The sequence below is a fragment of the Aulonocara stuartgranti genome (genome assembly GCF_965226115.1).
Source record: "Aulonocara stuartgranti genome assembly, chromosome: 2".
Taxonomy (NCBI): Eukaryota; Metazoa; Chordata; class Actinopteri; order Cichliformes; family Cichlidae; genus Aulonocara; species Aulonocara stuartgranti.
This window is the reverse complement of record NC_138940.1, coordinates 11,459,901-11,482,684: the sequence shown is the minus strand read 5'-3', so window position 1 is coordinate 11,482,684 and position 22,784 is coordinate 11,459,901. Positions and strand designations below refer to the sequence as shown.

The 22,784-nt window shown below is 41.4% G+C and overlaps 1 protein-coding gene and 2 long non-coding RNA genes across 5 annotated transcripts; 2 read left to right on the top strand and 1 right to left on the bottom strand.

Moving 5' to 3' along the window:
- The first annotated feature begins 1,923 nt into the window (after positions 1-1,923).
- On the top strand, positions 1,924-8,908 carry LOC309690175 (uncharacterized protein). Of its 3 annotated transcripts, XR_014271637.1 has the most exons (3): positions 1,924-2,285; positions 2,473-2,724; positions 8,778-8,908. XR_014271637.1 is itself a non-coding variant. In XM_082507101.1 (2 exons), the coding sequence occupies exon 1, from the start codon at positions 4,065-4,067 to the stop codon at positions 8,166-8,168; it is 4,104 nt and encodes a 1,367-aa protein (XP_082363227.1). In that variant the 5' UTR covers positions 4,059-4,064; the 3' UTR covers positions 8,169-8,590; positions 8,778-8,908. The 3 variants fall into 3 exon arrangements, 1 of the variants encoding a protein (XP_082363227.1); XR_014271638.1 differs by having other exon boundaries at positions 1,924-2,724; XM_082507101.1 differs by lacking the exons at positions 1,924-2,285; positions 2,473-2,724 and adding an exon at positions 4,059-8,590.
- Positions 8,909-17,166: 8,258 nt separating this feature from the next.
- LOC309717625 lies at positions 17,167-21,974 on the top strand. Its single transcript, XR_014279764.1, has 3 exons — positions 17,167-17,235; positions 20,715-21,370; positions 21,468-21,974. It is a non-coding gene; the product is annotated as an uncharacterized lncRNA (long non-coding RNA).
- LOC309692313 lies at positions 17,861-18,405 on the bottom strand. Its single transcript, XR_014272277.1, has 3 exons — positions 18,365-18,405; positions 18,153-18,270; positions 17,861-18,063 (listed from the first exon to the last, which is right to left on the bottom strand). It is a non-coding gene; the product is annotated as an uncharacterized lncRNA (long non-coding RNA).
- Positions 21,975-22,784: the final 810 nt, after the last annotated feature.

Below are 22,784 nucleotides of genomic sequence, written 5' to 3'. Positions count from 1 at the left end.
CTTCCATACTTCTATATAAGAAAAAGAGAAGTCTAGATGCTAAGAAAAGGTGGGTAAGCTGTTAAGAAGTTGTTGAGAGGTATTCCCTGCCCCTCTGTTGTGCATAGCATGAAATCATCGACATATAACCTCATTCTCCTGTGTAATGTTTTGTAAGCAAGTGTAAGTGTTCCTGAGTCTTTAAATGATTGTTTAGGAAGAAGAAGAACAAAACTAGATGCTAATAAAAGGCGGTGAGCCATTAATTGATGGATAAAAGATTATTGGGAGGTGTTTCCTCCCCTTGCCTGCAAATACAATGAAGTCATCTGCATATAATCTGACTCCTCTGTGTAATGTTCTCTGAGTAAGTGCGAGTATTCCTGAGTCCTAGCTCGACATATATGCCCGTTTGGCATCTCTTTGCTGTTGTTTTCAGGCACTTTGTGACATCAGCTTCAGCCATCATGTAGAAATAGTAATCTGTTAAACATGCTATGTCTGTCTTTTCATTGCCTTACTCTCATGCTTTATTTTATGCTCTAATTTGCTGTTTTGCCTTCTCCTGTATCTCGTTGTTTCCTGTCTCTCTCTCTGTCCTCTGCTCTCTCTTAACGTCGTGTTCGGTCTTCCTCCAAGCTTTCCTCCTCTTTCCACATGCTCTCTCCTTCCTCACCTCTCAGTCTATTTTTATCCCTCTTCCTCCACACTCTTCATCTCTCTCTGATGCTACCTTTTTCCTTTTGCAACACATTTCAGTCTCTCTTGTTATTCTTTCTCATTCAGCAAAAAGTCTTTTCCCTGTTTTCATTCAGTTTTGTCTTTTCACTTTTCTCTTTCCTACCTCTGCTTTGATCTTATCAACATTTAATATAATCACCTTTATCCACTGATCCTCTCACCTTTTTCCTTTACCTGTAACCACAGGTGTCAGTGATACCGGAATGACACTCTGCCACTTATTTTCTCCAGGTGAGGAAATACTATATTCACGTTTATTATAATCCAGCTGATTTTCTGTCACCACTGAAGAGCATTTAATGCAACAGTTAGAGCTTTCATACCGATGTATCGAAGCTGTGATGATAGACTCACAATGCCAGGGTTCATTTTAATTTCTCATTGTAATTATTTTGTTTAAAATCCTATGTAAAAGTGAGGCTGCTGAGCACCTGTGTTGTTTTGCATTTAAATCACGTCATTATATGTGGAGGGATTTCTGTTTCAAGTCTGTGAGGTTTTGTCTGCACTGCAAGAAGTAATGTGAGTTTCAGCAGACAGAAATGAGACAGAAATCTTCTTACACTTTTTTCTAATGTTGCACCCATTTAAGGAGACTTGCCAAGTGAAAACAAACTGCAGTTCCTCTAATGGCCACTGGCAGCCTTTTACATAAAATCAACACCAGATCATAGAGATGGACAGACCACGTGACTTTCACGCATTGCAGGTACAAGTGGCAGCAAAATCAAAACACTGCGCTAGCATTTCTAGCACCGGTAATCATTCATTCTGCGGTTTTAATCCCTACTTGCATTTTATTTGCCCCAAAACCAGTTATGTACAAAACGACGGAGAACAAGGCAGGTCAGCACAAAGACATACTTGACGAAAAGGCAAAAAAAAGTACGAGGAAAAAATCAAAGGAGTGAAAGGGTCAGACCCATACGAGCATACAGAGTGGAGTAAGGACGTTAGACGCAATCTATTTGTCTTTTCAGGTTGTAGTATTACACATTTTCAGATCTAATAGAAATAAAATAAGTGTTTCATAATTCATTCAATTTATTCTCCTTATTTATAACTGCCATTATTGTTTCTTTCTATTATAGAATCTTACAAGAAAGAGGCAAACTTGTATTCCATTGTGCTTTATTAGCTGCTTTGGTGAAAAACAAATCAACACTGAAAAGAAACCCATTGCAAAACAACATTGTAGCTGCCGTCATAGGCAACTCTCGCATTTAAGTTCATTTTATTAGATATGTAAGGTTGAAACAATTAGTAGTTGAAATATTAAGAAATAAATCAATAGTAATTCATGTTTTGTTCATTGGATTTATATGTTTAAATGTGTTATTTTTACTAATTGTGCAATTAGATAGGAACCTTTTCTATAGTGCCGTCTGTTGTTGCTAAGAGGGTATTTTTGGCTGGCACACTCAGCAAGCTAATTGAGACGAGCCACGAGGTTTGCACGTCCACAGTAAGATAGTAAATAGTAAGATAAATAAAAGAGTGCCTTTTTTGGACCTCCCCACGATGTAAGGATTAAAGTTTTATTCCCTTTGAGTGAGGCCAATGAGGTAAATGTTTTCTTTTGTTTATTTTCGTTGTATGTAAATATGCTAGTGTTGCGTGATATTCTAGTGCAATTACCGCAGTGTGAGGTGTAATGTGTATTTTATTGATTGTTTTGTTGGAATGTTTCGCCATATATAATGCTTAGGGGCTTTATTAAGAATATTCATTTAAGTTTGTATTTCTTTTTAGTTCTGACGGCATTGTATCGGCTGTGGTTGGACATCATTACAAGTTAAGGCATGTCGAAGAATCCTCCTGTCCGAAATAAATGTCAGTTAAAACACAAGGAACAAGTTGAGCTTTATTACGACTCGAGGGGAGTAACAGTCAGAACTCAGCCTGCTTCGTGCTGGAGGAGAGAGAAGGAGAAAGAGGTCTGCCGCAGCGGAGCCGAGCGGGAGCGGAGCTGAGCCGAGCCGAGCCGACAGCGCGCCGGGTCACGTGATTAAGCTCGCGTCTCTCTCAAGCATCAAAGACGCTCAAACACACACACACAGACATCTCATAAAGCAACCAGAGTCCAGCGGTGCAGCTTGGTTAAGCTACAAAGAAGTAACACGTTTATACAAGTTAAATGTGGAGAGTAGATTTCTTTAGCTCATCTTAAAGGGACTCTGTCAAGCAATGAAAGTGGAAGTGTGGTGGTTTGGAGTAAAAGTTTAAGCTCATGTTATTGTTGTTTATGCTAAGTAACTGTAATTAAGGTACGTTTAAGTTGATTATAAGGGTTTGCTTATTTTAAGACTGCATTAGATATTTAAAGGTCACATTATAGTATTTTGTTTGACATTGAAGGTTATTTTCTGTTTTACTACAAGTGAAGAGCAATTTACTATTTTGGTTTAAGAGTTTGTGACATATGTTTAAGTTGACTCTTTAAAGTAAAGCAATTTAAGGTCCTAGGTGCTTCATAAGGTGACTATTCACATATTTAAGTTGACCTAGGTGACTTGAGTGTAGTACAATACCTTTGACTGTCTGTGACATGGAGCAAGAAGGCTGTGACACTGAAGCTGTGGAACAGCAAGAAGCTTTTGAAGAGCAAGAAAGTTTGCCAGAACCATGCACAAGTAAAGCTACTAAAGAAGGAAGTTTGAGGAAAAGTCAAAGAGTTAAGAAGTTCACTGAAAGGGGCCAAGCACTACATGATGAAAAGGTGAACAAGCTTCAAGCTCGCTTCAAAGTCAGTTATGAAATGTGGAAAGTTGTTGCAAAACAAGGCAAAAAGGCACTTGAAGAACCTGTTAGTGCAAAACTTAAAGAGCTTATCGGCCGAGTTGAACATACCTCGGCAGAAGTGAAACAAGTTTATGATGAACTGCGCAATCATGAAACTCCTGATGCAGACACTCGCCGCAGAGTGGACACCTGTGATGCGGTTTCTCAAAAGATGATAAAGCTAGCTCAAGAAAAATTAGCAGCAGAAGAAGACGAAGAACTTTCTGAGAGATTGGTTCACTGGAGTGATATAGGATCAGCATTCAATTCTGCCGCCTCTCAAAGATCCAAAGGTTCGAATAGCAGGCAATCAAGAAGCTCAAGTAAGTTGTCTGTAAAGAGGCAAGAAGCAGCTGCAGAGCTTGCGGCTACTGAAGCAACTCTGAAGATTATGGAGGAATTGGAAAGTGAAAGAAAGGCACTTGAAATCCTTGAAGCAGAGAATGCTGAGAAACAGAAGGCCTTAGAGCAAAAGCGAAGAGAGCTTGAAAGGCTAGAAACAGTAAAGAGAATGAATGCTGCTAAAGCACGTTTGAAAGTGTACAATGACGAAGGAACCACAAATGAAAGAGATGGAAGGCAATAAAGAGAGTAGAGAAACCAAACCCAAGGAAGCACCAAGTGAAGCAATATCAAACCGTGTGATTCAAAGTGACAGAAGTAATCTCACATCTACAATCATTCCAGTTTGGTTATCCACAACAAGCAATCCTGAACATGAGATTCTTCTCTATGCTCTTCTTGATAGCCAAAGTGACACGACATTCGTCTTGAAGGAAAAGGCAGATGCTCTGGATGCAGAGAAGGAATGTGTGCAGTTAAAGCTCTCGACAATGTCTTCTAAAGACACTTTAGTACCAAGTCAAAGGCTGTCTGGGTTACAGGTCAGAGGTTTCTCTTCTTCAAGGAGAATTCCTCTTCCTGTGACATACACAAGAGAGTTTATTCCTGCGAATTTGAGTCATATTCCCACACAAAGGACAGCAAGAGCGTGGCCACACTTAGAGCACCTGGCTGAAGAAATCGCTCCACTGATTGAATGTGACGTAGGCCTGCTCATTGGTTACAATTGTTCACAAGTGTTGGTACCCAGAGAAGTTGTGGCGGGAAAAGATAATGAACCTTTTGCCCAAAGAACAGACCTTGGCTGGACAATAGTTGGAGGAGCTAATCCATGTGTTGACTATGGGGATGCCATAGGATGTAGCCACAAGATCATTGTCAAGGAAGTGACACCCAATCAGTCAGCTGAGCAGTTGGTCAAAGAAGTGCAATACGTCTGTCGCACACAAGTCAAAGAGGTGGTCACATCTGCAGATGTAATTAAAGTGCTCGAGTCCGACTTCAATGAAAGAAAGGTGGAAGATTCACACTTCTCACAAGAAGATTTAAGGTTCATCTCCATAATGGAAGAAGGAGTGAAGATGAAAGCAGATGGACACTGTGAGTTACCTTTGCCATTTAAGGAAGACAGACCAAGTCTGGCAAACAACCGGAGCTGTGCAGAACACAGACTCAAAAATTTGAAGAGAAGATTTGAGAAGGACAAGCAATACCACAAAGACTACACAGAGTTCATGAGAGAGACTATAGAGCGTGGTGATGCAGAAAGAGTTCCCTCTGTAGACCTGGACAAAGGCCCTGCCTGGTACATTCCACACCATGGAGTGTATCATCCTCAAAAGCCTGGCAAAATAAGAGTGGTGTTTGATTGTTCAGCAAAGTACGGAGGGGTGTCCTTGAACGACTACCTGCTTACAGGGCCAGAGTTAACCAACTCTCTAGTGGGGGTCCTGTGCCGATTTCGGAAAGGTCCAGTTGCAGTGATGTGCGACATTGAGCGCATGTTTCATCAATTCAGAGTCAGAGAAGAAGATCAAAATTACTTTCGCTTCTTGTGGTGGGACAATGGAGACTTCAACTCTACTCCATCTGTCTATCGCATGTGCGTACACTTGTTTGGAGCTGCTTCTTCCCCTGCCTGTGCAAACTTTGGTCTCAAGTATATTGCTGCACAAGGTCAAGGCAAGTTCAGTGAAGCTACCATAAGATTCATTGAGCGAAATTTTTATGTGGACGATGGTCTTATCAGTTTCCACTCAGAAGAAGAGGCAATTTGTTTGGTGAAGGAAGCAAAGGAACTTTGCAGCACAGGAGGCTTGCGACTTCACAAGTTTGTTTCAAACAGTAAGCAAGTGCTTAATTCGCTACCGGAAGAAGATTGTGCAGAAACAGTAAGAAAGGACTTGTCACTGGGCGAGCAACAAATTGAAAGAGCCCTAGGTGTCAAATGGTGCATCGACTCGGATTATTTCCAGTTTCGAGTAGTTGTGAACGAGCAGCCACTTTCCAGAAGAGGAGTGTTGTCCACAGTAGCCTCTATTTACGATCCACTTGGCTTTGTGGCACCTTTTGTTCTACTTGGGAAGCAGATACTACAGCAAATGTGTCGAGAGAAAGCAGATTGGGACGAACCACTCACAAGCGATCTGAAGTCACGGTGGGAGTCCTGGTTGTTGGATCTAAAAAATCTAGCAGATGTCAAAATTGACAGATGTTACGTGCCAAAAGATTTTCAAACAGTTCAGAAGTACGAGCTTCACCATTTCTCAGACGCAAGTGTTTCAGGGTATGGTGTTTGTACGTACCTGAGAGCTGTCAGTGAAGCAGGACAAGTCCACTGCGCTCTTGTCTTTGCCAAGTCCAGAGTAGCACCCACGAAGGTTACTACGGTGCCACGATTGGAGCTGTCTGCAGCAGTTGTAGCAGTGCGGATTAGTGACATGCTCAAAGCAGAGTTGGAGCTAGAAGATGCTCAAGAATTCTTCTGGACAGATTCTCAAGTTGTCTTGGGATATATCAACAACGATGCGAGACGTTTCCATGTTTTCGTTGCAAATCGCATTCAGCGTATTAAGGAAAGCACTCAACCGATGCAATGGAAGTTTGTGGTATCAGATCTCAATCCAGCAGATCATGCCTCGCGCGGACTGAAGGCCAAAGACCTCATTACCTCCAACTGGTTTAGTGGTCCAAGTTTTCTTTGGCAAGAGAAACTTCCCCACGAAGAAGTCACGGTGGGGAAACTTGATGCAGAGGATCCAGAAGTACGCAAAGTTGTTGTACTCCATACAACTACAGAAACAAATTCTTTGGCAGAACGTTTTCTGAAATTCTCCAGTTGGTCAAGGTTGGTCAAAGCTATGGCAAGACTTCTCAGATTTGTGAAAGAGTTTAAGGGCTTGGAAAGGAGAAGCAATAAAGCCACTAACCTTGAAGAAAGGAAAGAAGCCGAGCTTAAAGTCATATCCATTGTACAAAGATCAATCTTCTGCAAGGAAATCAAGGCACTTCAAACGCGAAAGGATCTACCAAAGGACAGAACAAATAGACTCTATCGACTCGATCCCTTCCTGGATGAGAAGGGTGTTCTTAGAGTGGGAGGTAGATTAGAGCGTTCTACATTGCAGCCACACGTCAAGCACCCGGTCATCTTACCAAAGACTTGCCATATCGCAAAGTTACTGATTGATCACCATCATCAGCGGGTGAAACATCAAGGACGGGGCATGACGATAAATGAGCTGAGATCGAACGGAATATGGATACTAGGATGCAGTCAAGCAGTATCATCCTTTATCTACAACTGTATTAAGTGCAGGAAATTCAGACGTCGAGGAGAAGAGCAAAAGATGGCAAACCTACCAAGTGAGAGAATGGAGACCACCCCTCCCTTCACGTATTGTGGGATGGATTGTTTCGGCCCATTCTACATTAAAGAAGGAAGAAAAGAACTGAAGCGTTACGGGCTTCTGTTTACCTGTCTATGCTCTCGTGCGGTGCACATAGAGCTACTTGATGATATGTCAACCGACGCTTTTCTAAACTCACTGCGTTCTTTCATCGCTTTGCGTGGGAATGTACGTCAGTTGCAATCAGATCAAGGCACCAATTTTGTTGGAGCCAGACGTGAGTTTCTGGAAGCAGTAAAGGAAATGGATCAGGAAAGTTTGAAACAGCTAGGCTGTGAGTTTGTGATGAATCCTCCCTCTGCCAGTCATATGGGTGGAGCCTGGGAAAGGCAAATTCATACGATCCGAAGTGTATTGACAACCATTCTGGATCAGTCATCCAGATCATTGGACAGTTCATCTCTAAGAACCTATCTTTATGAAGTGATGGCGATAGTTAACAGCAGACCTATCACCCCACATTTACTCAACGATCCTACTGGACCTCAGCCACTTACACCTAATCTTCTGTTGACCATGAAGTCGTCAGTAATACTGCCACCACCAGGAGACTTTGTAAAGGAAGATTTGTATCTTCGCAAAAGATGGCGTAGAGTCCAGTACTTGGCCAATGAATTTTGGCACAGATGGAAGAAAGAGTACTTATTGAGCCTACAACAAAGACAAAAGTGGCACAAAACAAACAGAAATGCAAAGATCAATGACATAGTGATCGTACAAGATGACCAAGCATCAAGAAACGACTGGAAGTTGGCCAAAGTTGTTGCCATACACCCGAGTGAAGATGGATGTATACGCAAAGTACAACTGTTAATGAGTGACTCATTGTTAGATGACCATGGAAAGAGACTGAGTAAACCAGTTCTACTTGACAGACCTATACACAAGACTGTGACACTATTAGAAGCAGATTAGTTTACATTTCATAAGTTCATAGGTGGAAATCACAAGTGATTTGGTGGGAGTGTAGCTGCCGTCATAGGCAACTCTCGCATTTAAGTTCATTTTATTAGATATGTAAGGTTGAAACAATTAGTAGTTGAAATATTAAGAAATAAATCAATAGTAATTCATGTTTTGTTCATTGGATTTATATGTTTAAATGTGTTATTTTTACTAATTGTGCAATTAGATAGGAACCTTTTCTATAGTGCCGTCTGTTGTTGCTAAGAGGGTATTTTTGGCTGGCACACTCAGCAAGCTAATTGAGACGAGCCACGAGGTTTGCACGTCCACAGTAAGATAGTAAATAGTAAGATAAATAAAAGAGTGCCTTTTTTGGACCTCCCCACGATGTAAGGATTAAAGTTTTATTCCCTTTGAGTGAGGCCAATGAGGTAAATGTTTTCTTTTGTTTATTTTCGTTGTATGTAAATATGCTAGTGTTGCGTGATATTCTAGTGCAATTACCGCAGTGTGAGGTGTAATGTGTATTTTATTGATTGTTTTGTTGGAATGTTTCGCCATATATAATGCTTAGGGGCTTTATTAAGAATATTCATTTAAGTTTGTATTTCTTTTTAGTTCTGACGGCATTGTATCGGCTGTGGTTGGACATCATTACAAGTTAAGGCATGTCGAAGAATCCTCCTGTCCGAAATAAATGTCAGTTAAAACACAAGGAACAAGTTGAGCTTTATTACGACTCGAGGGGAGTAACAAACATACTGGAAAACAGTTATTCATCACTTGATTGCTTCAATACAACACTTGGGCACATATACAGTGGGGCAAAAAAGTATTTAGTCAGCCACCGATTGTGCAAGTTCCCCCACTTAAAATGATGACAGAGGTCAGTAATTTGCACCAGAGGTACACTTCAACTGTGAGAGACAGAATGTGAAAAAAAAATCCATGAATCCACATGGTAGGATTTGTAAAGAATTTATTCGTAAATCAGGGTGGAAAATAAGTATTTGGTCACCTCAAACAAGGAAAATCTCTGGCTCTCACAGACCTGTAACGTCTTCTGTAAGAAGCTTTTCTGTCCCCCACTTGTTACCTGTATGAATGGCACCTGTTTGAACTCATCATCTGTATAAAAGACACCTGTCCACAGCCTCAAACAGTCAGACTCCAAACTCCGCCATGGCCAAGACCAAAGAGCTTTCGAAGGACACCAGGAAAAGTATTGTAGACCTGCACCAGACTGGGAAGAGTGAATCTACAATAGGCAAGCAGCTTGGTGTGAAAAAATCAACTGTGGGAGCAATCATCAGAAAATGGAAGACATACAAGACCACTGATAATCTCCCTCGATCTGGGGCTCCACGCAAGATCTCATCCCGTGGGGTCAAAATGATCATGAGAACAGTGAGCAAAGATCCCAGAACCACACGGGGGGACCTGGTGAATGACCTGCAGAGAGCTGAGACCAAAGTAACAAAGGTCACCATCAGTAACACACTACAACGGCAGGGAATCAAATCCCGCAGTGCCAGACGTGTTCCGCTGCTGAAGCCAGTGCATGTCCAGGCCCGTCTGAAGTTTGCCAGAGAGCACATGGATGATACAGCAGAGGATTGGGAGAATGTCATGTGGTCAGATGAAACCAAAGTAGAACTTTTTGGTATAAACTCAACTCGTCGTGTTTGGAGGAAGAAGAATACTGAGTTGCATCCCAAGAACACCATACCTACTGTGAAGCATGGGGGTGGAAACATCATGCTATGGGGCTGTTTTTCTGCCAAGGGGACAGGACGACTGATCCGTGTTTAGGACAGAATGAATGGGGCCATGTATCGTGAGATTTTGAGCCAAAACCTCCTTCCATCAGTGAGAACTTTGAAGATGAAACGAGGCTGGGTCTTCCAACATGACAATGATCCAAAACACACCGCCCGGGCAACAAAGGAGTGGCTCCGTAAGAAGCATTTGAAAGTCCTGGAGTGGCCTAGCCAGTCTCCAGACCTCAGCCCCATAGAAAATCTGTGGCGGGAGTTGAAAGTCCGTGTTGCTCGGCGACAGCCCCAAAACATCACTGCTCTCGAGAAGATCTGCATGGAGGAATGGGCCAAAATACCAGCTACTGTGTGTGCAAACCTGGTACAGACCTATAGTAAACGTTTGACCTCTGTTATTGCCAACAAAGGTTATGTTACAAAGTATTGAGTTGTATTTTTGTTATTGACCAAATACTTATTTTCCACCCTGATTTACGAATAAATTCTTTACAAATCCTACCATGTGGATTCATGGATTTTTTTTTCACATTCTGTCTCTCACAGTTGAAGTGTACCTCTGGTACAAATTACTGACCTCTGTCATCGTTTTAAGTGGGGGAACTTGCACAATCGATGGCTGACTAAATACTTTTTTGCCCCACTGTATGCAGGACTTTTCGTGGCTGTTTTGATCTCGCTCTCTCTCTTAACCAATCAAATCTCGCTGTGGTAGCAGCTTTAAACTCGGTATGACCCAGGTTGATAGAGGGTGCCCATTCTGGATCGCACTCAAGCATCTTGTAGGCTGATTTTCCTACAAAACACAACAAATATTAGCCCGCAAAGCCACAGTGAACAAAGCAGCATAGCGCAACGAATTCAATTCAAATCAATATAAGACTTATTTGCAACCCTACATCAACAATTATGTTATGATAAATTACATAATAACTTCAACAGAAGACTTACCTTTGTGGGAATGCTTTGAGCAGACTAACATGTGAGCTGGAGTGTTCTGGGACGTTATATTTGGTCTTCGAATGGCTGCAAGCCAGGCCATCCGTCGCCTCTTTGTTACTTCGGAAACATGGCTTAAACAATTTTTCTTCCACGACGGAATCCGATAAAAACCGATCTCTTTACCTGTCGGTTTCCCGTGGCTGTCATGCGACCGGCTATTGCAGTTAATAATACAACAGCTTCTTGACATTTTTGTGTTTCTTTTTATCGCTGTGTGACTGTTTTCATGTGAAAGCCTGCGTGCGCTAGTACCACTTGCCACTCGTACCTACAATCCTTTGCAGTTTTGACGTCACATTTTCGATCTCTATACAGTCTCTGCCCTCACAAAACGGGAGTCAGTGTTCAACTTTTATATAGCAACCAAATATGAAGTTTTTTTAAAGTCATCCCAAATATGTCTACAGTACCAGAACTCTTCTTGCACCACAGAGGTCACACCCTGGATTGAGCGACTCTATATCATTCCAATGCAAATAAGAAACAAAAGAAAGGACAGATTACCACATATGTACATATTAAGACCATGGTACTGGATATGCAATAAGTACCAGAATAAGTAATAAGCACTAAAAAGTAATCAGAAAGATCAACTTATTTCCATAGTGGCCATTAGAAATAATGTCTCCCCTGCATTTGATTTATTTGTCAAACCTACGTCCATCTTTTCTGATCATGTTTGAAACTTCCTTTTTTTAAATAAGGATGAATGTTTGCTTTTATGTTATGTGGGGAAAAAAAGCAGTTTTATGGGATGTAGTATTTTATTAAGATGACTCCAGACTCTATGGGATAAAGCAGTTTGATTCAAAGAGCTACAACCTGAAAGCGCCCTGTGATGGGCCGGCGCCCTGAACAGGAAGTACTGCGCTCACTCTGCGGGATAGGTTAAAGCACACCTGTGAGTCTAAACTTGATATGTAGTGACGTGAATTGATGAATGGATGTAAAGACACATTGTGTTGCAGCATTTCGTAGTATGCATTACTTCTGATCCCTTTTGTAGAGCTTTAAAGTTAGAGCGTCCACAAACTTTTGGGCTAGTAGTGCACTCATTCTATTTTAATTTAGCAAAAAAAAAAAAGAAAAATCGTCGCCCTTCCTCTCAGCTCTTTTTTCTCAGACATATTTTTAAGTCGTTTCTCTCTCTGACACATTTCGCCTTCCCTCTCTTCTGTCAGGACGCACACACACAGCAGAGGTGAAGTCGAGAGGCTTGTCTTAGCGTGCCATCTGTCCTCGGCGCTGACGTTGGCTCTAATTACCGCGTCTCCCCTGGCTAATGCTGCCTCATTAGGCCGCCGGAGCATGTGCAGCCGACACAAGCGCCGGCGAGAATTTGCACCAGGAAACGGGAACTCGAGCCATTATGGGATCAGGAAATCTGTCTGGTGCGAAAGGCAATTCACACCAGCGGCTAAACGCTCATTTTGCTTCTCTCTCGCTCTCTTTTAATTCCTCCTCTCTGTGTCGTGCTCTCTCGCTCCTGTCGTCTGCCTTTGGAAGGCGTCGTGAAGGCCCGCGTCCAAGCACCAAAACAAAGGAGTCAAGCAAGAGTCCTGCTCCAAGAGGGGCGACTGTCAAACATGCAAAACTCCAACATCTCTGCCAAAGGACTCGTTTACTCTATGTTATTTCACTTTATAATAACATGGATTATAATCTTTGTTATTAAACCTTTTCTGAGCACGATCACCTGGTTTTAGTGTAATCAGTCAAAGCCAACAGATGGTGTACACCATCCAAAATAAAAAGTAACAAAAAAAAGGAAAATCATTACTCACATGAGTCACATTCTTGAAAATTTATTTCGTAATCTATACTTTTAAAATAACAACAGGCGTTTGCATTTGTTTCGGCGCCACCTAGGGGTTGACCACGACTTGTTAAAGAGGTTTTATTACACTTCTTAATGAAACAAACTACAGTATGGTTCATTTGAGTGTTATATAAATGGAAGTCAGTATTTAACTCATTGGATGTTATTTGTATTAAAAATCATCTGGTCCTGAGCGTCACTGCACAGTTTTGACCTCAACACTATGGAACCTAAAAATCAGTTGACTTATAAGATGATTCATAATTAGGATTTCCATATAAACCACGTCACCCCTCCATGTTGGCTCTTGTGGGTGAAATTAACACATGCTGTTACTGCACCCCTCCTCTGAATGTAAAGCAAACATTATTGGGAGTGTTTTCTGCTTTAAATATAAATCATGTTTAATGAGCAGAGAGTATTTCCCGACAAGTCCCTGCGGCTCCTCGCCATGAATCACCTGACAAGCTGCGAGATAAAGACCTGAGCCTTTATTGTGGTACCTCAGCTGCGGTTTCTTTGCACTGACAGCAGTGAATCTTCTGGATATCGATAACCGCAGTTTATCAGCAACAGATGTCTGATGTCGGTAGCTGTAAGCGGTTCCCCATGCTGTCTGAAGTCGTTCTTTACCGAGGATGTTCACAACAACCACTGTGGCAACCGATTAGCCAGAATCACAACGAGCAGGAGAGGTTTGTGGTTGGAGGAGTCGACAAGATCACTATGAACAGCCACAGACAACTATGATGTAATAGCAAACACCTCAGCAGCTACTGGTGTCTACCTGGGTTTAAATGATAAAAGGCATTTCAAATATACCCTCACTTTATCAATTTTCCATTTACATTAACAAAGTGATTAAATGTGACCTGCCCCATATGGAAAAGATCTATATAAATCTTATAAAGTTTGTATCTGTCTTGTGTGAAACTTGTATGAAAAGTATACAAGAGTGAAAACAGATATAAGATCCCTAGAAAAATTATATAAATGAAACTTGTATTTGTTTATTTGTTTATTTATAAGGAACCCCATTAGCTTCAACAACAGTGGTTGCTAGTTTTCCTGGGGCCCAAACCATCAAATACCACCAATAAAAATGTTACACAATGAGTTGGATGCAAATTGTCCACATAAATTGGCTCTTACATCCACAATAAGGTTTTACAATTCTGAAAATGTGAACATATGTTTTGGATACTTACCAAAACAATATATTTCCCCTTGTGGGACTAATAAAGGTATCTTATCTTTTCTTATAAAAGTGGCCACTTTCATGAGTAAATCATATAAGCCTTATACGATTCACTATATGAAGTAGGCCACGTCTGATGCAAGTCTTTTATAAGTTTTTTCTATTTCTTTGCCATATGGGGCAGGCAGCAGTCATCAGTTCTTTTATGTGCTGCTTTATTCCTCTGTCTGTGAAATCCTTTGTCGAACTCTAAGACTACATCCACACTAGCCCGGATAGATTTGAAAATGGCATTTTCATCTGAAAACACTCCAAGTACACACTAGCGTTTTCAGTCGTTTTCACAGAGTTGTGCATCCACATTGAAACGGCCGAAAATGCTTACGTCCCAGTACTGCGCGTGTGTGAAACGCAAGAAGATTCGACCTGCCTCATTTCTGTCTGCCGCTCATTTACTTTCCGGCTCTTTGAAACGTCGCAGCAAAATGTTGAGGAAAAGCGTGGAATGGACTAACAATGGGGTGGAGTTGTTGCTGCGAGTAACACAAAAGTACGAAGTTGCAAAAGCGAGTGAGAATTAAATAAGAAGAAAAGCTATCTGGAGCATGTACGGACTGGTATTAATCTTTAATAGGGCTGCCAAAATAGAGAGCAAACAAAACATAGGCTGCCGGGGGATTCCCATGATGCATTGAGTTTTTCCTTTCCAGTCACCTTTCTCACTCACTATGTATTAACAGACCTCTCTGCATTGAATCATATCTGTTATTAATCTCTGTCTCTCTTTCACAGCATGTCTTTTATCCTGTCTTCCTTCTCTCACCCCAACCAGTCGCAGCAGATGGCCCCGCCCCTCCCTGAGCCTGGTTCTGCCGGAGGTTTCTTCCTGTTAAAAGGGAGTTTTTCCTTCCCACTGTTGCCAAAGTGCTTGCTCATAGGGGGTCATATGATTGTTGGGTTTTTCTCTGTATCTATGAAGCGCCTTGAGGCGACTTATGTTGTGATTTGGCGCTATATAAATAAAATTGAATTGAATTGAATTGAAACAAAACAACTGCTGTATAATGCCCTAAGCCAGGGGTCAGCAACCTTTCACATCCAAAGAGCCATTTGGACCCAGTTATAATTGTATTAATTAGTATATAATTGTATTTATATATTTCAATATCACAATAATCTTCCAATTTAGAAATACAAGTTAAAAAAGAACTAACATAAATAAATTACACTTTAGCTAAATACTTCTAATTTATTTTCCCAAACCATGCCGAGCCACACTATAAGGACTAAAGAGCCGCCGACCCCTGCCCTAAGCTATCTTAATTAATAGGCTCTGTTTTGACTTTTGTTCAAAAAAGAATGACTTCATATAAGGAAAAATATATATCACATGTGCAGGACACCTTAAACTAGTTTTTTAATTAAGCAGCAAGGCAGAACAAGGTCAGGGCTGTATCAAGACACGAGGACTAAACCCCAATTCAACCAGACCCAGAACTGATCCTGAATTAAAACAGGACTACAACAGTTCAAAATCAGGACTACTTAGGATTTAACCAAGACAGAACCAGAATCAGAACTAGATGATAGTAGCACTAAAAATCATCATAGACCTGCACTACACTTATTTTTTTTAATTCTACCAAAGTCCACTATTTAGATTGAGAAAGGTTTATATAATTATTTAGCCTTGTTGTGCAAACAAGCCTGCATAACTTAATAAATATAGAATTTGAAAAATAGCAAACCTAAAAAGAAACACTAGGTACGAGATACATGAGTACCTATGATACGGTGATACTTTTGGTAAGCAACCATTTGACTAACATGTGTGTCTCACCTGCTCTTGTTCCATCTCTGTTCCTCTCTCTCCCTCTTTGTGCTGACAATCATCAAATATACAGTTGAAACCAGATATTTATGTACTCTTCAGATCAAAACACAAACACTTTTTTAATTGTAACATCAAATCAGACTAAATGTTTATTTTTTTAGATTGATAAATATAAAAAACATATTTGTTAACTTTAAGAGTAAAGAGAGAAACTATCTGTATTTCTTAATTGCAAATGGCACCAAATTGTATTCAAACTTGAGCCACATTTATGGAGCTCCACAGTTCTTTTCCTGGTGTTTTGGTTGACATCTCTTGATTTTCCCGTGTCAAAGAAACAGGCTCTGTGTTTTGCCTTATATGCATCCACAGCTGTGCCACCAATTTACTCACATGGACTCTACTAACCTATCAGAAGCTTCTTCAGCTCAGAATGGAATCGTCTGCAGTTTCTTATTAATTAACAAACTTAGTGTATATGTACTCCTAAATTTAATGAAAGTGATAAAAAAATAGACAGATCTCTCTCTCTCTTTATTCTGACATTTAACTAATTCAAAAGATATTTCAATATTTATCTAAAACAAAAGTTTACTCTAAATTGATGTTGTACAGTAAAAATGTTTTATGTTTATGTTTTATGTAAATATCTGGTTACAAATGTGAATATCCTGCTGTGTACTGAAATCCCTCTTGTTTTGCATAGAAATATACTGAACAACATACAAAGCATAATATATAAAATAACATTTACCTGAGTTTTTTCTTTGAAAGAAGCCTCTAATGTCCATTCTTATATTTCAGTACATAACTGAAACCGATTTAGTCGGGGAGGGTAAGAACTGAAAATATGAAATAAACACACGTAAGCTAAGACTCTCTAAAAAAATAGTATTTGTTCGGCTTTTCATTTCGCCATTTGTTGATTCACTTGAAGAGCAAGTAACGTAATATTGGTCAAGTGATCAGTTTGATATCAATCTTTCGTGATACACCGTCATATTTACATTATTTGTACGGTGCGAATGATTTTCTTTGGTACCTGGTCAAACTTAAGCTCTCCTTAGTATGGCTGGCTCCGTTTCTCCAACAGCGCACTCACAGGCAGCAGCTGCCCCGCCCCCTCGCTCAGTCGCTCAGTGCCTGAGCTCGGATCATACCAATATCAGGGGGGATTCACGCACAGTCGTAAATTCCCACAGTGTGCACTATGTGCTTTGAATATTGTGTGTACTTTTTGTTTTATACAGTTGTCAGCCAGGCATCTAACTATGAAAAAATTACACTCCAACAGACCCCGGGCTTCTGACAAAACAACCCGGGCTTAAGCCCAGTAAGCTACCCCCACGCTCCGCCCCTGTCCATTAGTTTGGGAGACATTTTATTCCAGCCTGCCTGATGAGGTATTGACAGACGCCTTTATGGCGACTCTGGATGTTTACGAGACTGTGAGTTTTTATTGTAATTGTTTTTATTGTAATACCTGAACTGTTTTTCTTAAAGCTTGCCTCTAAAATATGCAACATATTGTGACGCTGGAACCCGAATTTGCCAGATTTTGAAGAGGGCAGAGTGTGAAGTCATAAGCTAGCAGTAGCTAGCATGGTTATCAAGGTACCGTATTTTTCGGACCATAAGGCGCACTGTTGATGAACGGGTCTGTTTTCATACATAAGGCGCACCAGATTATAAGGCGCATTAAGTGAAACAAAACAGTCAGATAACTTTACTCAACTCATTCTTTTTGCTTCCTCCACTTCCGTACCATTGATTCATTAATGTTGAATTCTATCACAGCTGCTCTATTCCCATGTTGTCGCAGTATATTAATGATTAACCTCGTATTGTGGATGTATTATCTCAGTTGTTCTCCTGACTGAAGTTTAGTCTGTTTACAGCATCCTGCCATGCGATTGCATTTGTCCCTAACCATCGGGAACCCTCACGTTAACTTTTATCAAGTGGAAAAAGGTTAGCATTCATCCTACAGCTTCACTGTTTATGTTATGCTAATATAGCTGTGTCGCTAGCGATCACGTAGCACATCATTATATACCTGTTAGGTGGGCTGGATTACACAGATGGATTACGTGGCAGAAACACACACGGACGCAGAATAGTTAGTGATGCAAGTTTTTATATACACGAGTAAGGGGGAATATTTACAAGGGAAGGGGCTATATACAGTGATAAATAAAAATGTGCCAGGAGGTAAACACCGAGGCGATGAGACGGAGCCGAAGCATGCAGGTAGGCAGCAGACGCACCGGAGCTACCTGACAACAGGGAACAAAACAGGGCTTATGACATACCGTTGATAGCCGAACGTTAAACACAAGTGGACGGAGAGAGTTGGAGAGCTTACTTGACCACCCAAACCACAGCCGCTGCGGTGAACGCCGCCTGATGGTACGTAGCACTCCGTCGCGGATCCACAATAGTCAACACAAAATCCTAGGTAGGCGGGCAGGCGATGGAACAGGCTAAGACAAAGAAAAGTAGGCAAAACGTGGATCCTTTAAAACATACAGCTCCACAGCGTAAAATCAACAGATGCAGCCTGTGCTGACTAGTTACCACTTGTGACAGCGACAATACTCCGACACCAGACGTCCGTGACTCTGCTCCCTAAGAGCGCTCACTGATGACGTCCGATGCGTCGCAGGTGTGTTGGAATGCCATCAAGCCCCGCCTCGCCTACCTATAACCAAAAAGGAAAACAAAACCCAAACAACAACAATACACCTACCCACCACCTCCTAACAATACCAGCTAGCCCAACTTCAATAACCCTACAAAAGTCACTACTGTTTACTTTTCTGTCTTCATTTATGTTGGAAGTGATAGCAGAGCTGTACATTTTTATTTTTCAGAAATCAGAACATGCTATATCATGTTTAGGTAACTAGTGAAACTAGCGAGCTAACTTCCTGCTAATTTCCTGCTAACTTCTAACTCCATTAAATTTAATAAATTCTCTTTTCATGGATGCCTGGATGTTGAACGTAATTTTTACACCTGGTAAAGCAGCAACGCTGATCATTTTATTAAAGATGAAAGAATTCAGACAGTTTTTAACTCTCAGTGATGCCACAGTGTTCGTTTGACTTTGGGACCTGAAGCAGACAGAGTTTTGGACCCAGATTAAGTTGTACTAAAAAAATTTTGGCAGACTTTTGAGTGCCGTGTACCACATAAAATCAGTTCGAGGTCAGTGTCACTACCCGATCCGTACCAGAAACCCGATCGGTACCCCGCATGCGCAAATCTTACGTCACTTCCTCTCTTTGCGACATTCAATATATTTGAATGATGCGGTTAGCGCCCAGTTAGCTCCTAGCATTTCTCAACAGCTCTGCCTTCTTTTCGACTGCCCGGGACATTTAAACAATGGATAATCCGTATACAAAGAAATTCATGCTTTTCTCCTCAACAGAGAGCGTCCCCCGATTGAGCAACAGCGCCGTAAAATAAGAAGAATGGCGTCTAATTACAGAGTTAATAATGCAGACTTTGTAATATCTCACGTGTAGATTCATCAGCCAGATGAAGTGTTTATTGACAATTGACAGTGATAGCGCACATCATCATCACTATTCCAACAATCCTCTCCTCACAGACAAGCATAAACACACTCGACTATCGCTAAATCAGATTTAACACACGTTTGTAATGACGATAATTCAGTTTATAATAGGGTTTATTCAATTGACAATCTGATAGACTCCATGCGACGATGTGTTGCACTGCATGAGGCAAATAGTGGTCACACCAGATACTGACCGGTTCTGGGTCCCCAGACCCCCAATAGTGCAAAAAACTGCACATTCCAGGGTGGCCTTTTGTTGTGGGCAGTCTGAGGTACACCTGTGCACTACTCATGATGTCAGATCAGCATCCTGATGTGGCACACCTGTGAGGTGGGATGGATTATCTCAATATAGCAGATGTGCCCACTACCACACATTTGGACTGATTTGTGACCACTGTTTGGGAGGGATGGTTATATTGTGTATCTGGAATGAATTCTAGGTCTCTACGTCCATCCCATGAGGAATGGGAGCAGTAACAAAGGTGTTGCGTTTATATTTTTGTTGAGTGTAACTACAACGGTGTTTGCTAGTTCACCTTACATGCATTAATTTAATAATGTGGATAGCGTACTCAATGTAAATTACACACAAACAACATTAAGCTACTCACACAGAGAAGAACGGCTGCTGCTGCCGTCATCATCCGTCATCATTTCTGCTACACTGGCAGGGCTAGGGGCCAGGACTCTACTCTTTGGGTTCTTGGGGGATGTTGTTAACTCGGTGCATTTCTCCGCTTTTAAAAAAAACGCTATGCGTCGCCAGGTTTGTCGTCAGATTCGAGGTGTTAACTCCTTTGCACAGTATCACCTTAAATCACTTGTTGCAGGCTGCTGAGTTTGCATCTTTTTCTGTGAAGTACAGCCAGACTTTTGACCGCTTCGCCTTGGGCACTTTTAATCTGTAGCTCTGCTCTAAAAGAACGTACGTACCTGGGCCTGCCTACTATCCTTGCAAAGGTAAAATGATTGGCTAGAATCCAAGGTATATGACATCTCAGGGGAAAAAAGCACCGTAATAAAGCACCGAAATGTGCGCTGCTTTTCGGTCTGGTTACTACCGTTTATGTCAGAACCGGTGCCATCATGGCAACGGATACTGGTACCCATCCCTAATTAACTGCATTAAAAAGAGTCCAACAGCACAAACACAGTCCAAAGGCCAGTTTAGGACGATTAGCTGAGGTGAAGCCTAGCAGACAGCTAGCAGCTACATTCTCTCTTTTATCACAACCTTTCCTGTTCCACAAACCTGTTCTTATCAAGCTCTTCTGTTTGATTTTACCAAAATATTTTTTAGTTTTTAATGAAATATTAACTCTCAATCATTCACAGGACGGGTGATAAGAGGATTTTTAGCTGGGCTTTATTTGCATCCAGAAAACAATGCAGTCCATCCCCAAGAAAAGAAGCAGAGCTGAAGCTCAGCTCCCTAAAACTGGTTCAGACAATCTGAAAGCAGCCACCGATTGGCTGGGACGCCCACACAGAGGCTTCAGCCTACAAACAGCTCACGCTGACCTCGACTGATCCCTGATCTATCTCCAAACCTCTGCTCTCCGCCTCAAACATCCAAACGGAAGACCAAATCCAGACCAACGCCCACACGGCAACGTGAGGCTCAACCGGGCCAAACTCCCACCGCCGCCAGTGTCCTCAGGCCTCGTCCGCTTCCCACGTCCGACCACATCATCTGGGATGAAGCTGGGCTCTCACTGCCGTCGTCTGTTCGGGTCAGACCTCAGACACCCACCATGAGAGGAGGGGGCGCAAATTATCCCTCCAAACGCCGAGGAACAATTGAAATGTGCGCGTCCAAGAAATGAAAAATGATTGGAAAACAAAAAGGACACCTACACTTACAATCGATGGCAGGAAATTATAATGGATAATTGTGCTTTTAAAAAGACATTTGGTGGAGAAAGTTAAAAACAAACTGGTGCAAAAGGAAGCAAAATTTATCTTCCTTCTGTCTCTTCTTTAGATAAATGGTAAAGAGGTAAAATGATTCATCACCACAGTTTACTTAAAATACCCTGACAAACAGTTATTTATGAGCTTCCTGTGCTTTCCGTCCATCTATTTTAGGAGATATTCAGCAGCAGATGAAGAAAATCTCCGTCAGCGCGTCTCCGGCTTCTACAGCAGGTGGAGGGTTAAAGGTCAACTCGATGCCCGGTTCGCTCAGATCGGGCTTTGTACGCCGTTCTTTCGTGACTGGACGTTCGTCATTGTGTTTGCAGCAGGCATGCCGTTGGCGAGCGGGAGCCGGTCCAGCCATCTTGTGTGGAAAATTTCGGACTGGGCACGAGGCGGCCATCTGCAGCTCCAGGCCTTCAGCAGCCAGCAGCCAAATGCAGAAACACTTCAGCTACTGGAGGCTTCAGAGGAGGGAGGAAGATGGAAATCAGCGGCACGAATGTCCCCGTTACATTTCATTTGGAAGGAAAGCCTCTGACTAGTCATGATTGCACAGTAATCTGGCATTTATTAAAAAGAATAAATACTTTCTCTGTGTAAACTGCACCGTTGTGTTTCACTACATGAGTGCTTTTGCTCCATTAATTCCTTTTCATATAGTGCGAATACCTCTGACTGTGAAGAAATACTGAAATACTTCAGGGAAAAGTGTGGAGTTGCAGTCTGACAGCTTACATGCTGAGTTAACATCTAATTGAGCCGAAGAGCTCGGGGATCATTAGACGTTTATAATTCTGAGAGGAAAGAATAAAATAAAATTACATTTTTTCAGAGTTTTGCACAGATTCTAATTGAGTAAAACAAAAAAGTACCAGCTGGTTTCACCAGTTTCAACGCAGCTTCACGGCACTTTGTGATACAATCACGAGCTTGTTGTTTTGCAGTTTTTCACATTTTGCTGTGAGACCACCACAAAATTTTTAGAATTTTTATAAAATACATAAAATATAAAATATTTTTATTATACTCAGCTTTTTAAATATTACCTTATTTAAATGTTTTTGCTGTTATGGTGTTTTATTGAGAGTTTAGTTTATTGAGGTCTTTACCAGGTCCAGACCAAATCAAATTTATAACTAAAATAAATTTTAATCACAACAGCAGTCGCCTCGAGGCGAGTGTGCTCTGGCTCTAGTCGGCTCAGATCGTGGACACATTTGGGCACAGTTGTCTAATCTGGGCCACTTATGTTACTTCTGGCTCAATTTCAAGAGTGAAAAATGTTGTGGGAGCCAAATGTGGCCCAGAGCTCGGTCTAATATGGGTTATGGGCCTTTTTTGTGGGCCAGATATAATCCGAATACCACCACACACCTGACATCTGCCTCATATAAGGTGGACTTGTGGCTGAGTCAAAAACACCAGACAGAACCAAATGTTCCCCAATGGAAACTGCAAATATGAACCGCATTTGGACAAACCGTT

Bases quoted from the DNA above. Each gene is read 5' to 3' on its own strand.
- LOC309690175 (XM_082507101.1), top strand. From the start codon at position 4,065: ATGAAAGAGATGGAAGGCAATAAAGAGAGTAGAGAAACCAAACCCAAG.